This window comes from Oncorhynchus gorbuscha, linkage group LG21 (assembly GCF_021184085.1).
Source record: "Oncorhynchus gorbuscha isolate QuinsamMale2020 ecotype Even-year linkage group LG21, OgorEven_v1.0, whole genome shotgun sequence".
Taxonomy (NCBI): Eukaryota; Metazoa; Chordata; class Actinopteri; order Salmoniformes; family Salmonidae; genus Oncorhynchus; species Oncorhynchus gorbuscha.
The window spans coordinates 22408187-22423141 of NC_060193.1; the positions used below are offsets into that span (position 1 = coordinate 22408187).

Here is a 14955-nt window from a genome sequence, read left to right on the forward strand (position 1 = left end):
TTAGAATACATGTTAGACATTGCTGCACTTTCGGAACTAGAAGCACAATTATTTCACTACACTCAAAATAACATCTGCTAACCGTGTGTATGTGACCAATACATTTTGAGCATTAATCAATCAGCAGCACTCCTCAAAATCCCCAACTTTTGAAAGCTCTCCACCATAAACCACAGCTTTGGCCATGGCCTTTTACACAATGGACCCCAGGGTAGCAAACATTGACACAATCCCCTCTATCTTAAATCAATGTTATCTCAACAGAAAAGGATAGGGAGGCAGTTTCTTTTATTTGCAAGGACTGTCAGGTCGTCCCAGTACACAAAGCCATGAGATGACATTGATTCACCTTTCATTTGGAATTCTGCGGGGCATTCAACCATTGATTTTACAGGGAGAGCCAGATATGAAATGAGCCATTTTATAGAGGTCCTATCTGACCTACTCTTCCACTGGTATTCATACATGCAATACAAATGTTCCTGAACACACACACACACACACACACACACACACACACACACACACACACACACACACACACACACACACACACACACACACACACACACACACACACACACACACACACACACACACACACACACACACACACACACACACACACACACACGGCGGTTTTCCAATAAAAAAACATTCTGTTTCTCATCATTTACTATAAATAACTTCACAGCCATATTAACAACGACCCACTGGGCCCAGATGCCATTTAAACATCTAGGTTTGATTTACATTTGTTTGAGTTTTCAACTAATGTGAATTCAACGTGAAATCAACAGAAAGATTTACCATGTCAGTGGATTTAGGTTAAAAGTGAGGTTTTAAAAATAAGAGAAAAGGCCCTAACTTTGATGACTTTTTGCAAATCCAATCGGTTGTCCACGGTGACTCAATATCATCACACTGAATGTTGTTGTTGAAATGAGGTGAAAACAACGTTGACTCAACCAGTTTTTGCCCATTGGGTAGACCCAACAGAAATATCAAATGGTATATTGAAAAACATACAATAAAGTTCCAAATGTTGATACTCTGTAGAAGTGCCTTCTATATGTTTTTCTCTCAAACCAACAGAGGACATCTTCCTTTCAAGTCACAAATTGCAACTGCATGCACAATAACAAAGAGGGGTCCCACTCCCTAAAGAATGTGTCTCAATTGCTGACAGAGCTGTCAGACCAAGCAATGATGACAAAACACAACTGTATGTTAATTTTGTCCCAGAATGCTTTGTGAACAGTCAAATTCTTGTTCTTGATTTTAAAGTCGAGAGTTTATTTTCTCATGGCCGACAGGATGGATGGCATGGACAGGTGGTGGAAAGGAGGGGGGCTGAGGGGATAGACAATGTTCTTCCCTGTCAGAACCAAGGATAACTCCGGTTGCACGGAATGACTGGGGGATGTGTTGTCAGAAAGGATTTTCTTGGGGAATTTGAAAGTTGAAATGAATAATTGTGTATGTGTGCCCTGTGTACCCATGTGGGGAAAATAAGCTTTTATACCAAAGGATAGTTGTGATGCACTGCCCTTTCCTCAGATTTCATTGACTTTTTATGAGAATTAAGTTGAATATGTCATTTGGTGGTGGATGCCTGGTATACTTTTGCTTGCACAGATCAAGTTTCCATGTACAGTGTGTGCTACAAAAGACAACGGATGATTATTTCTTTCAAACGTCATGTGACCTGTTCCATACATAGCACATTAGGCCCACGCCATCAATTACAACTTGTGAAGACTTGAAGAGAAGGCCTATACCAGTTTGGTTTGTCAACCCTGCAGTCTAGAGCTAAGCCTACTACTATAATACCTGTACACCGTTGTTTAAAGCCTAGGAAACCATTCAAAACAAATTGATGGATAATGTATTAAAGTTATTGTGTTCATAAATAATACGTGAAGCAAAGAGAAACCGAACTCCTCATCTCAACGCCCATGGATAAAAAGGGAAGTTGTTTTGACTTTTCACATGAGGCCCTTACTGAGATGCCACAGTCTAAACATATATCAAAGCCTTCCCCTGACAGAACTAACACAAATCTACAGATGAAGACTAATTTGACATTTTATCACATTTCAAGTGAATGATCTGCTGGCCAAAAAAAGTTAGTGAAACCATCCTTCACACGAGCAAATGATCATGTAGCGCGCACACAGACACACACACACACAGACAGACACGCGCGCACACACACACACAGGCACACACACACACACAGACACACACGCACACACACACACACACACACACACACACACACACACACACACACACACACACACACACACACACACACACACACACACACACACACACACACACACACACACACACACACACACACACACACACACACACACACACACACACACACACACACACAGGTTGTGCAGTTGTGTCAATTCCAGACCTGTGTTTACTCCTGACGGGGCAGTTTTGTGTTGAGTCAGCATGTACACGGAAACGCCGGAGGCGAGGGCCTGCGAGGCCGTTTAGGATTTAGCGTAATGACTCATTAATAAGGAGGAAGGAGGCCAGAGTCACTTTTTCAGGACATTTTATTAACTCACCCGCTTTGCAAATGCCAGTCAAACTGACACGCCTCGAGGGCCATAGCTCTTCACTGCTACCGGCGAGAGAACCAAGAGGAGATCCAGCCTCATGCATATCCATGAGAGAGGAAGGAAGCATCGGGCCCGGTCACCCTTTACACGAGCCTCACATCTCCTTGTCATTTTTCGCTATGACTCAGCCATCAATCACAACTGCGACCACATGAATATGGGATTGGAAGCGGACATTCTAATTTTCCTACTGCTTTGTATGCCAAGCCATTAAGGAGAGGTGCTGAATTTCAGAAACTGTACATTTGATTGGGGGAAATGTTGATGCTATCGTTTGAAATATGTCAAATGCAACAAAGACAATATTTTATGTTCAGTACAATGCTGGCATAACAATAATTGTCCTATCAAATTTCACCTCACGAAAGGAATCTTGACATAGCTACCGGTTGAACAACGTGATGCCATGTCATATTGGGTCATTACCACTATCACATAGCTGACCATGATCCTGCCACAACGTATTGGAACAGTGGAACCACTTGGAAAATGCTAAATGTTCAAAAGACAATTCACCCACATTTTGACATATTGGTTTCCTTACCGTATAAGACGTCTACGGACAAGGTAAGACCGAAATCTATTCTCTGGCCCCTAACTGCAGCAGTCTCCATACCCCACTCAGTTGAGAAAGTCAATAATCTGATAAAACACCGAAATGAAAGATCTGTAAGTAAAAATCAACGTCAATATTGTAACCAATCAGCGCCCCCCAGGGTTAGACCCATCCATTGTTATAAAGGCCAGAATTCCTATGAAAATGAATGATTACTTACCCACCGTTCTTCGTGGGGTAAATTGATTGACGTTCACTCAGTTGGCTTTCACACATACACAGAGTACATTAAACCAGCAGTGACACATTCTCCTTTATTGTGTTCATGAAATAGCTGAATGTATTGAGATTTCTTCGAAACAGAGCTCAAACAACACTATCGTCACAAGGAAGGCCTTGCTTCGCCTTTTGGAGTAATAGCAATGTAAAACCCACAAAAAAACACAGGAGCTTTGCCATAACTATGTGGTAAATCTTAATCAGTCATTTATTTGTTGGCAAACAAGTTTCACTGTTACAACAAATATTAGTTATGAGGTCATTCAACTTGGAAACCCATACAAAAATGAATAAATAAAAAGCCATAATCATACTCATAATAAAAACTACTCTGTGCTGCTGAATTCTTTACCTCCATCTATCACTGTACTTTGTCATTTGAACAAATAAATAAATATATTTCCAGTTGTTTTTCCTCACTCTAAAACTTTTGTCGTGCCCAGTTACTTATTGATATTTCAATTTGTTCACTTTCTCTCCGAGAAGCACCTGTCTCTTCACTGATGAGGAAAGAAAATAGCTCGCTCTCTGCAGGCCAACTCTTGGCTAACTTTTCTGACACTTGTGATTTCGTCCCCTTCTATGCTGGGTGACCCAGAATTCTCTTTCTATCCACACAGTGAAGAAATAACCAAACTGTAAAATAAAATGGTTTGGAAAACATTGGTGGTTACACCGCTATGTACGCTAATAAGTGTTTTGTGATTCTTTTTTTGTTGGTGTTATTTAGTTTTGTTGCTTTGTTTATTGTTTCTTGGAAATAAATGAGGCAAAATAATGCTCAAGACCAGCACAACAAAAAGGAAATGCTCCGAACCAACTACATTTACAGAGACAAAGGTTTGAGTGGAACAAAAAAATTATACTATTATGTGCAATGCTAGTATCTGTACATTTACATAGAAATACCTCAGAATTCTCTGTTATTAGTTTTTTTCCCTCCAGCTTCTTCAACGGTTATTATTGTTACGGCAAAAGGAAGAAAAAAAAAGAAAAACAAAAAAATGCTGTAAAGCAGTGATTTAAATTCCTTCATTGTTCAAAATCTGTTCACGTCGAACTTGCAGGAACACGTCAGCACAAAATGTACTGCAAAATCACCATAGAGGAAGAACCCCCCTTAAAAAGCCAGTATGGATACAGAAGTATAATAAAATAGTCTTATTCTTGATTTGTTCCGATTTGAACTCTACACATCAACTAGTAGCAGAATGTATTTTGAGTCCGTTTGTAGTTCCTTTGGACTGTCAAAATACATTTCAGAGCTCGAGATCCAGCTGTCCCATGTGTTCATCTCCCCTCCCACTGAGAGAAAACACATCAATCCATACAAGGTTCGGCATCTCGCAAAAAAAGTGAAATGCACATCAATAGATTTCTCCAACATCGAACCGAGTCAAGTCGTATTATCCACAAAACATAACAGTTTCAATATTCTGTTTGCTGTCAGTATTGAGACAGGCATCAGTTTCGCTTTTCAAATTTGGGACATGGAGTAAAAAAACAAAAAAAAACAAGGGAACGCGTAGGGCGAAGGGGAGGCAGAAAAAAGCGGGAACCACGGCAATAAGGAATTGGGGCAAATGGGTCAGGGGGGTTTGGGTCTGTGGGCCTATAGGCTGGTGACCAGGTGCGAGGGCTCCTGGGGGGCCTCTTCGGGGGGCAGATCCTCCTTGTTGGGGGGCACGATGAACCCGTCACTGCTGCCCCTCCCCAGCTGGTAGTAGGAGTGGAGCTGGTGCAGGTGGTTACGTGAGCCCAGGTTGGGCATGCTCTTGTAGTAGACATCGTCCTGGCTGGCCTCGGGGCTCCTGCCCCCTGCTGGTAGTCCCTCTCCTGTATCTTTATCAGCAAGGGGGGCAGTGGTGGTGCCGTTAGCTGTGGTATCTGGTAGGCCTGCCAGCACGGGCATGCTGGTGTAGAGAGAGTCCCTGTGGTGGTGCAGGTGGTGGGGTTGGGAGCTGGGCAAAGTGGGCTCCACGTCTTGGGTGTTCTCGTTGGTGAGCAGGGGGAAGAAGCTCTCACTGTTTTCCTGCGGGATCCGCCGGCGGGACGAGGACGAGGTGGTGGTGGCCGAGGAGAAGGCTGGGTGGTGGTGGTGGGGGAGCGGAGGCTGATGCGGCAGGCCCTGGTTGTGGAGGTGGTTGTGGTGGAGGTTGTCCACGGGCGGCAGCAACGGTGGTCTCTGGGGCAGAAGAGGGGCGTTGGACTCCTCCCGAATCAACTCCAGGCCCAGACCCTCATCGTGGAGGTGCGGAGGGAAGGAAGACTGATCATCCAAACCTAGCGCCACATTCATCCCCATCCCCCCCCATCCCTACACCCATCCCCCCCATCCCTACACCCATCCCCCCCATCCCTGCACCCATCCCCATACCCCCCCAGACTAACATCCTTGCCTCCGTTGCTCACGTTGTTCACCAGCTTGTTCATGAGGTTGCGGTTTTGCTCGTGGTTGTTCAGGTAGGAAGGGATGTAATTGGAGGTCAGCTCTTTCAGGATCTTCTTCTCCAGCGTGGTCTCCTTGTGGTTGTAGCCCCGGTCGATGATCTGGACACAGTCGCTGATGTACTCGGCACTGGCGATGCTGTAGCTGTTGCCGTGGTTACCATTCAGTGGTAGAGTATCCATGACACTTGTATCCCGGGCATTGTTCAGGATTCCCTCTGGGGAACAAAGAGGAAAAGAGGAGAGAAGCTCATATGAGAGGGACGGAAGTAGCGGTCGCTCATTAGAACGGCTAAATGTCAGCCGCTTGGACGTGGTCATGCACACATTCAGACCGCCAAAGCTATCTGCTTTCTTTCCGTGTGTTGTGCAACCTTCAGGGTGGCTCACCGATTGTGATATGTTGGCCTATAGGTCAACACTCTCACTTGATTTTTGTGTTGTGTCCATATGGTATGTTCACAAACTGCAAGATTGTCTCAATGATTCAACGTAGTCAGTCAATACTAGATACACTTACCTTTACTCAAGCCACGCACGAGTACTCAAGCAACACACACGTACTCAAGTACTTGTAATGCAATCTACATTTCTATCGTGATCTTCTCTGTTTGGCTTGTGTTGTGATGTTGTTGCGAATAACTTTGTCCAAACATGAGAACATTTATACGTGTGACAATTGACAACATGTAAGCTTTGGGCACATACACTCAACAACAACAAACCACAGCCATGCATTTCTCTTTAAGAGTGAGATATACTACCTACAGCTCTGTTTATACATTTCGACCCCAGTTCTATTATCCCCGACTTAAAGGTACATTCAGCAATACGCCATATTAATACACTGGGGGCAATTTCCTGCCTACATTGAAACCTGCCGCAATGTGGGCAATGGGGATTGGGGGTGGGATAAATAGGGATGAGCAAAAAGTAGCAGTCTTGGCAGATTTGAATTGTGTTTTTTTTTTTTTTTTTTAAATTTTATGCCTGTTAGCATGATGATGTCATACTGCTGAGTCTACCTTTAAGAAAGCGTCATCTTTAAATGGATTTGTCCATAGACTAATGTAGAAAGAAAGTTAATGGTAAACTTAATGACTCCGCAATGATACATATAGGCCATAGAGGACATGGTGATAAGGGGTCAACTTTACAGTTACACATTAGGAAAATACTTTCTGTTCTCTCATGCAGAGAAAGTATGGATGTTTTATATTAAAATGCCCACGGTGTCTTATAGGGATGCGTCAATGCAAATGTAGGAAATGTCAGCATTCAGCCTCACACAAGGTCATCAGGATATTTCAAACGTGTTTGAAAGAGGAATGTCTAAAGTTAAAGCCTCTCCACCTCTTTTTTTTTGTTGTTGTTGCAAAAACTGTATGTAGGTTTGACCTTTGTTTTCTGCAAAGTGCGGCTGAACTTGTTCTAATGTAAAACAGTAACACGTGCCGGTGGTGACCAAGTTCCAAGATTGGCATTGGATTTTGATTGGCCAACATTTGAGGTGAATTCAATCTCTTAGGACCAGGAGCATGCTGGCTACTTTGGACAATTGAATCTTATATTATGGATTACAATGTCAGCTATACAGGATGATCATATCTTATCAGAGGAGGCTGGTGGGAGGTATAGGAGGAAAGGCTCATTGTAATGGAACGGTATCAAAAACATCAAACATATGGAAACCACATTTGACTCTGTTCCATTAATTCCATTCCAGCCATTACAATGAGCCTGTCCTGTCCTCTCATGGCTACTCCCACCAGCCCCCTCTGGATCTTATTATATCAAATGGATGCTCCTTGGGGCTGATCGATTTGCAGAAGACATCAAGTTCTTTCAAGGCATCTCCTTTGTGAATATATTTGATGGACATTCTTCAGAAGTGGGTGATTATTTCAGAGGAGCGTCTGACATTTTGAATAGTTCAGTTCTACTTCCAAATAAGATGACTGTTTTCTCATTCCCCCCTTTGTCAGCATAGAGTGAAAAGAAAGTAAAGCTAAGGTCAATTACATTTGGTAAGCAATGTTTAGTTTGACTCCCATACTTGTCTCTCTGTAGGGGTCTTATTGACAGCATGAGGAAAAGGAAAGACAAAGAAAAAACCACAAGTAAGCATAACAGTAACAGTTGGAAGAGACGTTCACACAGGCTTGATGATGCGTTTCCAGAAATGACCTCCCGTTTGTGATGTCATCATGCGTATTTGATAACACTTTCTTAGAAACTATAACCAGAGTATATTCAAGGGGGGAAGATGAGTTTACATATATTGACGTACACTATTAATATTGTTATTACATTACATGCTAGTCATCTCCATTGCCAACAAACACTTGTGCACATGCCCCTATCACTCTCCCATCTGTTTTTGGTAAGCGGTGGCTAAAGTTAGCTGACATTTGAAGTGGCTTTTTAGAGAAAACCAAATCATGGAATACAGGAAGTCGCGATAGTACTATTTGGACGGGTTCATCATTGATCCAGTAATTGGCTCTGCTGGTGTTACTCCATAAAACTCCTATTTGACAGTTTAGTCTTGAAAGACGAACAACCATTTCAGAAGTATTGATCTGACTAAATACATTTCGGTCACATTTTCAGACACAATTTGCCTGACATGTACTTTTAATATATTGGACAGCTTTGGTATAAAGCTTTTTAATGAACTGCAAAACAACAGTCCTGTAGTGCATTGATGTTGTTTTTTGCTGGTTGGGCAAACATACTGCTTTACAGATTTCGAGGTTCATAATTACCAATGGGATCCTGGCCTTTTACATAATTAGGAAGGTTCAGGCGGCTTACATTTAGTGTCATAAAAATTGCCAACCTCATGTTGTCTTATTGGAAAGGAGCCCGGAAGGAGAAAAGTTTTGTTTATGCTACTTCATTAGGAGTTCACCTTCTGTGTTTTTTTTATATATTAGAATCATTGATTGGGAGCACTAACAGAACAAGGATGTTCCTTCAACAATCTACCAGCAACACTTTGAAGTTGCAGTGCACACAGCAAGCTTCATGGACAACCACAGCAAGCTTCATGGACAACCACAGCAAGCTTCATGGACAACCACAGCAAGCTTCATGGACAACCACAGCAAGCTTCATGGACAACCACAGCAAGCTTCATGGACAACCACAGCAAGCTTCACGGACAACAGTGCAGCAAAACATCAAACGACTGGTGGTGTTTTCAGCTCCCCAATTGGCGTGCTGACATCCCTTCCCAATAGTTTGGGTTCGCTGCACCATTTCCCCACACTGAATTATGCATGCCAGGCAAGTGAGGCACATGAATGAGTTTGGAGTGTGACAAAGTGATTAGTAACGGAATGGCATGCCCCAATGGGAAGCCACCATATACCCCCTCCCGCCAAAAGTCTTTTGGGGACAAAAGCAGATTTGTGTAGCGAAAAAAAGTCATGTCTAGCGCCATTCCAGCGACATTCATGAAGGAATGAAAAGAAGGCTGGCACACCTTGCATGTTGTACATGCCCACTGACGGGTTGTTATAGACAGCCGATTCCCCGAGCAATGTGTTATAGGGATTGTTAGTGCCATGGGGACGGAGGAGAGCGTTAGTTATAAGATGGTTAGCCATTGCCCCTGGAGCAGCCAGACAGAGACAGAGGGAGAGAGAGAGAGAGGGAAGTAAAGAGGGAGAGAAAAAGAGAGAGAACATATGTATCAGTCAGGCAGACGCAGCCGAGGCAATGACAGCAATACACATTCACATGATCATTAAGGGCGAGTTGTTAAACAGTCGGGCCACAGTCGTAGCAAAGCTTGAAACAGACATGATCATGGTTTATCACGACGGCAGCAGTGAGGTGGGTCAATGATGACTCTGCTTGTTCAATGGGATAAACGTCCATGTAGCATTGTTGGAATTGGTAGGATCACATTCAAGAGGTAGAATTGTAGGGGGGGGGGTCCCAAATTGACCATGTCATTTTACAAATGCTTTTGAGCTGAATGTGGTTTCCCGCCCCCCCTCCCAATTCCACCCCATTTACAAGGTACAGATGCTCGCTGACAGTGTGCAACAGTACATACATAGACATTGTTTTGAAGCATAGACATACACAAAACGAAGACATAACACTTCAATAACAAACCTGAACATAACATGGTCAAATTACCACTCTACAGTATAGAACATGTTAACTCCATTTGAAGAAGGATGTTATGAAAGCTTTTGGCAGGTAACATTTCCGGGTTACTGTATTACGTTGTGTAAATGGTCTACATCTCCCATATAATTTGTCCAGTAAAATATTGCCTTCACTTCTTGGCATTCATCTTTCCCATAGACAATTCCCTGGCAGAAATACCCTCAAATAAAGCATCCTCATGGATGGTAAGTGCCATTACAGTGCTGATTGTTGTCCCTTCGCAGTCCCTTTTCCCTGTACCACGTCTTTCTACTTGACTTCGTTTGAACAAAAGTGGAGGTTTGTGAAAATAGAGGCTCCGATTCTACTTGTCTAATCGTCACTCCGGACTATGCGGCATTGACTGATGCCTTTGCCTGTGGGACTCATCTGTTCCCAGATCAGTTTTAAATAAACGTTTAACTTTGAGCAATGTGACTAAATGTATCTAGACTAGAAGGTAACACAAATTCTATGAATAAGGAGGTAGTTTGGATGTGGGTTGAATGCCGCACAGCAGTTAGTGAAGAAAAAACAGACAGACTTTTGGGGGAAATTGAAACATTTTGCGAAATCTTGTGAGTTACGGTATCCAGTTGAACGTATCTGCAATAACATTACATTACATTTAAGTCATTTAGCAGACGCTCTTATCCAGAGCGACTTACAAAAAAGCTCCTGTTTATATGTTATGTTCAAATTGCCGAAACATCTAAGAGTATGTTTTCTCTCTTCAGATTCAGAACACATAATATGATATTATTGAGATCCTAACATGCGCTCTATGACATACACCATTCAAGTGTGCAGTGTGTACCAATGACTGCATAAATATCTCCCCCCCCCAAAAAATCAGCAGAGGCGGAAATGCATGCCAATTAGTTCTGCCGACGAGGGACTCTGTTCTCTCGCAGTGCTCTGAATCTGTCAGAGCCAAGAAGAGAAAGAAAGAAAGAGAGAGAGAAGAGACAAACCGGTTCTCTAATGACCGATAACTCTGGTCTTGTACATACAGTGCCAGGGATTGTCTGTGTGTCTCAATTCTACGCCTGAACCAATTCTGAAAGGAGAGGTAGAGGACTCAAGGAAATGGCAAGAGTTGGAAGATGTATGACTAATTATGATAGCTAACTTTGAAGATTGTGTACAGCTCCGTTACGCATACTGTACTAAGGGCATAACGCACTGACCTAATGATAACATGTTGGGAATGAGCTAACAGTTACAGTATGTGTAATTTGGCCAGCAAGGGCATAATGGGAATGGTACAGAGGGGAAACTTCTGTTATGTGTGACTACAGGCGATATTCTGTAGCTGTGCTATTGTCTTAGAACATGTATTATTGACTAGAATTTGAACATAAATCAGTTTCCTTTTGGGTTGTCTACTCCTCTGACCACACAGCAAAGCATGAACAAAATGGCCGACATTTTAATTGTCCAAAGGACGACAACAAATAATATTTAAGTCCAATCAGTTATCCAGTTGAATAACTTCACCAAGAGGCAAATCATTTTATGAATATATCATTGCAGGAGTATCTTCAACTCCAACAATCACGTCGATGCATCGGAACAGAATCACAATATCACAATTTACTCAACTAAACTCCTATTTTAGACTTCATTTGCATACATTGTTTGATGTGGCTATTAATATGGATGTATGTATACATTAGGTTATAATTTCCATTTGATATAATCACTATGTGCTCATTTCTTGTTGCTGTTGCTTCTTTTATTCTGAAGCCTTCCAAAAATACCAGCCTAATTTTAAATTATAAACAGCTCCTCCCCACTCTCTGTTGGTTCCCCCACTTATGGGGTCTGTGTTTGATATATTGGACCATTTCCAAATCATGAATGCGGGGATAAATTAAACAAGTCGAGGCTATCAAGATGATTGCATGCTTCCCTCTCAAGAGGAGAGAAGTATGGAGTCAGCAACAGTTATGCAGAGACTGAGGCAAGGTACTGAATATTGAGTTGAAGAAGGACTAGCAGGGAGAGATGTATTCTCTTCCACACATACTGTAATTCCATAATAACATTGCAGAGAAGAGCAAGGAGAAGGTTTGTGATGTTTATGACGCTTTCAGAACATGACGTGTTATCCTGCGCCAGACTGAAAATGCATCTGTGCAGACTTAGTGTTTATTCTCACGCTTTACACATCAGACCTGACGCGTTTCAACGCCTTGAGCTGAAAACGTGTTAATTAATTTACTCCCTCTTCCTGGTCTTAGTGATATATCTACAGCAGTGTCTTCTAGGCCTGCCCACCCCACTGAGCGCCACTCATTTCTCTCTCTCCCTCCCCCAGCTAAGAGCCAACATCTTGGGATGACGCTCGTCGCTGAGTGCCTAATTATTGAGGATCTCGACACTTCCTCTCACCGTCGAACATCAATCCATCATCTAAACTGCGTATTAGTGTCCGGGTTGAGAGGGAGAGGGCGAGCGGATTGAGATAGTGAGGTAGTGGCAGGGACTCAACCCCTCCGTCAAGGGACCCAATGTCTGCAGAGGAGTCGTCCCTGAGAAATGTCAGGGCATCATCATCGAGTGCAGATATGGTCTAGGAGGATTATATAACACCTCTGACACTCAAGACCTCAGAGTCTGCACTAGAGGTGTGTATTTATTTGGACCGCTATCCAACGCACTACTGTGTATTTATTTGGACCGCTATCCAACCCACTACTGTGTATTTATTTGGACCGCTATCCAACGCGCTACTGTGTATTTATTTGGACCGCTATCCAACGCGCTACTGTGTATTTATTTGGACCGCTATCCAACGCACTACTGTGTATTTATTTGGACCGCTATCCAATGCTCTACTGTGTATTTATTTGGACCACTATCCAACGCGCTACTGTGTATTTATTTGGACCGCTATCCAACGCGCTACTGTGTATTTATTTGGACCGCTATCCAACGCACTACTGTGTATTTATTTGGACTGCTATCCAACGCACTACTGTGTATTTATTTGGACCGCTATCCAACGCGCTACTGTGTATTTATTTAGACCACTATTGAATGTGCTACTGTGTATTTTGGGCGGCAGGGTAGCCTAGTGGTTAGAGTGTTGGACTAGTAACTGGAAGGTTGCAAGTTCAAACCCCTGAGCTGACAAGGCACAAATCTGTCGTTCTGCCCCTGAACAGGCAGTTAACCCACTGTTCCTAGACTTGCCTACTTAAATAAAGGTAAAATAAAAATCATTTATTTTTATATTTATTTGGACCGCTACTCAATGCGCTACTGTGTATTTATTTGGACCGCTATCCAATGCGCTACTGCGTATTTATTTGGACTGCTATCCAACGTGCTACTGCGTATTTATTTAGACCGCTTGCCAATGCGCTACTGTGTATTTATTTGGACCGCTATCCAACGCGCTACTGTGTATTTATTTGGACCGCTATCCAACGCGCTACTGTGTATTTATTTGGACCGCTATCCAAAGCGCTACTGTGTATTTATTTGGACCGCTATCCAACGCGCTACTGTGTATTTATTTGGACCGCTATCCAACGCGCTACTGTGTATTTATTTGGACCGCTTGCCAATGTGCTACTGTGTATTTATTTGGACTGCTATCCAATGCGCTACTGTGTATTTATTTGGAACGCTATCCAATGCGCTACTGTGTATTTATTTGGACCGCTATCCAATGCACTACTGTGTATTTATTTGGACCACTATCCAACGCGCTACTGTGTATTTATTTGGACCGCTATCCAACGCACTACTGTGTATTTATTTGGACCGCTATCCAACGCACTACTGTGTATTTATTTGGACCGCTATCCAACGCGCTACTGTGTATTTATTTAGACCACTATCGAATGTGCTACTGTGTATTTTGGGCGGCAGGGTAGCCTAGTGGTTAGAGCGTTGGACTAATAACTGGAAGGTTGCAAGTTCAAACCCCCGAGCTGACAAGGTACAAATCTGTCGTTCTGCCCCTGAACAGGCAGTTAACCCACTGTTCCTAGACTTGCCTAGTTAAATAAAGGTAAAATAAAAATAATTTATTTTTATATTTATTTGGACCGCTACCCAATGCGCTACTGTGTATTTATTTGGACCGCTATCCAATGCGCTACTGCGTATTTATTTGGACTGCTATCCAACGTGCTACTGCGTATTTATTTAGACCGCTTGCCAATGCGCTACTGTGTATTTATTTGGACCGCTATCCAACGCGCTACTGTGTATTTATTTGGACCGCTATCCAACGCGCTACTGTGTATTTATTTGGACCGCTATCCAACGCGCTACTGTGTATTTATTTGGACCGCTATCCAACTCGCTACTGTGTATTTATTTGGACCGCTATCCAACGCGCTACTGTGTATTTATTTGGACCGCTTGCCAATGCGCTACTGTGTATTTATTTGGACTGCTATCCAATGCGCTACTGTGTATTTATTTGGAACGCTATCCAATGCGCTACTGTGTATTTATTTGGACCGCTATCCAATGCGCTACTGTGTATTTATTTGGACCGCTATCCAACGCTGCTGTGTATTTATTTAGACCGCAATCCAACGTGCTACTGTGTATTTATTTGGACTGCTATCCAATGCGCTACTGTGTATTTATTTGGACCGCTATCCAATGCGCTACTGGGTATTTATTTGGAACGCTATCCAACATGCTACTGTGTATTTATTTGGACTGCTATCCAATGCGCTACTGTGTATTTATTTGGACCGCTATCCAATGCGCTACTGTGTATTTATTTGGACCGCTATCCAATGCACTACTGTGTATTTATTTGGACCGCTATCCAATGCGCTACTGGGTATTTATTTGGACTGCTATCCAACATGCTACTGTGTA

The 14955-nt window shown here is 42.8% G+C and overlaps 1 protein-coding gene across 1 annotated transcript in view; it reads right to left on the reverse strand.

The window, feature by feature from the left end:
- Positions 1–3666: 3666 nt before the first annotated feature.
- LOC124007996 (adhesion G protein-coupled receptor L3-like) overlaps positions 3667–14955 on the reverse strand; it is a 258366-nt gene continuing 247077 nt past the window's right edge. The window contains exons 19-22 of the mRNA XM_046318915.1: positions 9422–9550; positions 7988–8005; positions 5871–6149; positions 3667–5766 (exon numbers count right to left, since the gene is read on the reverse strand). Of these exons, the coding sequence (XP_046174871.1) occupies positions 5096–5766; positions 5871–6149; positions 7988–8005; positions 9422–9550 (1097 nt within the window). The 3' untranslated portion in view covers positions 3667–5095. The remainder of the gene's footprint in view (positions 5767–5870; positions 6150–7987; positions 8006–9421; positions 9551–14955) is intronic.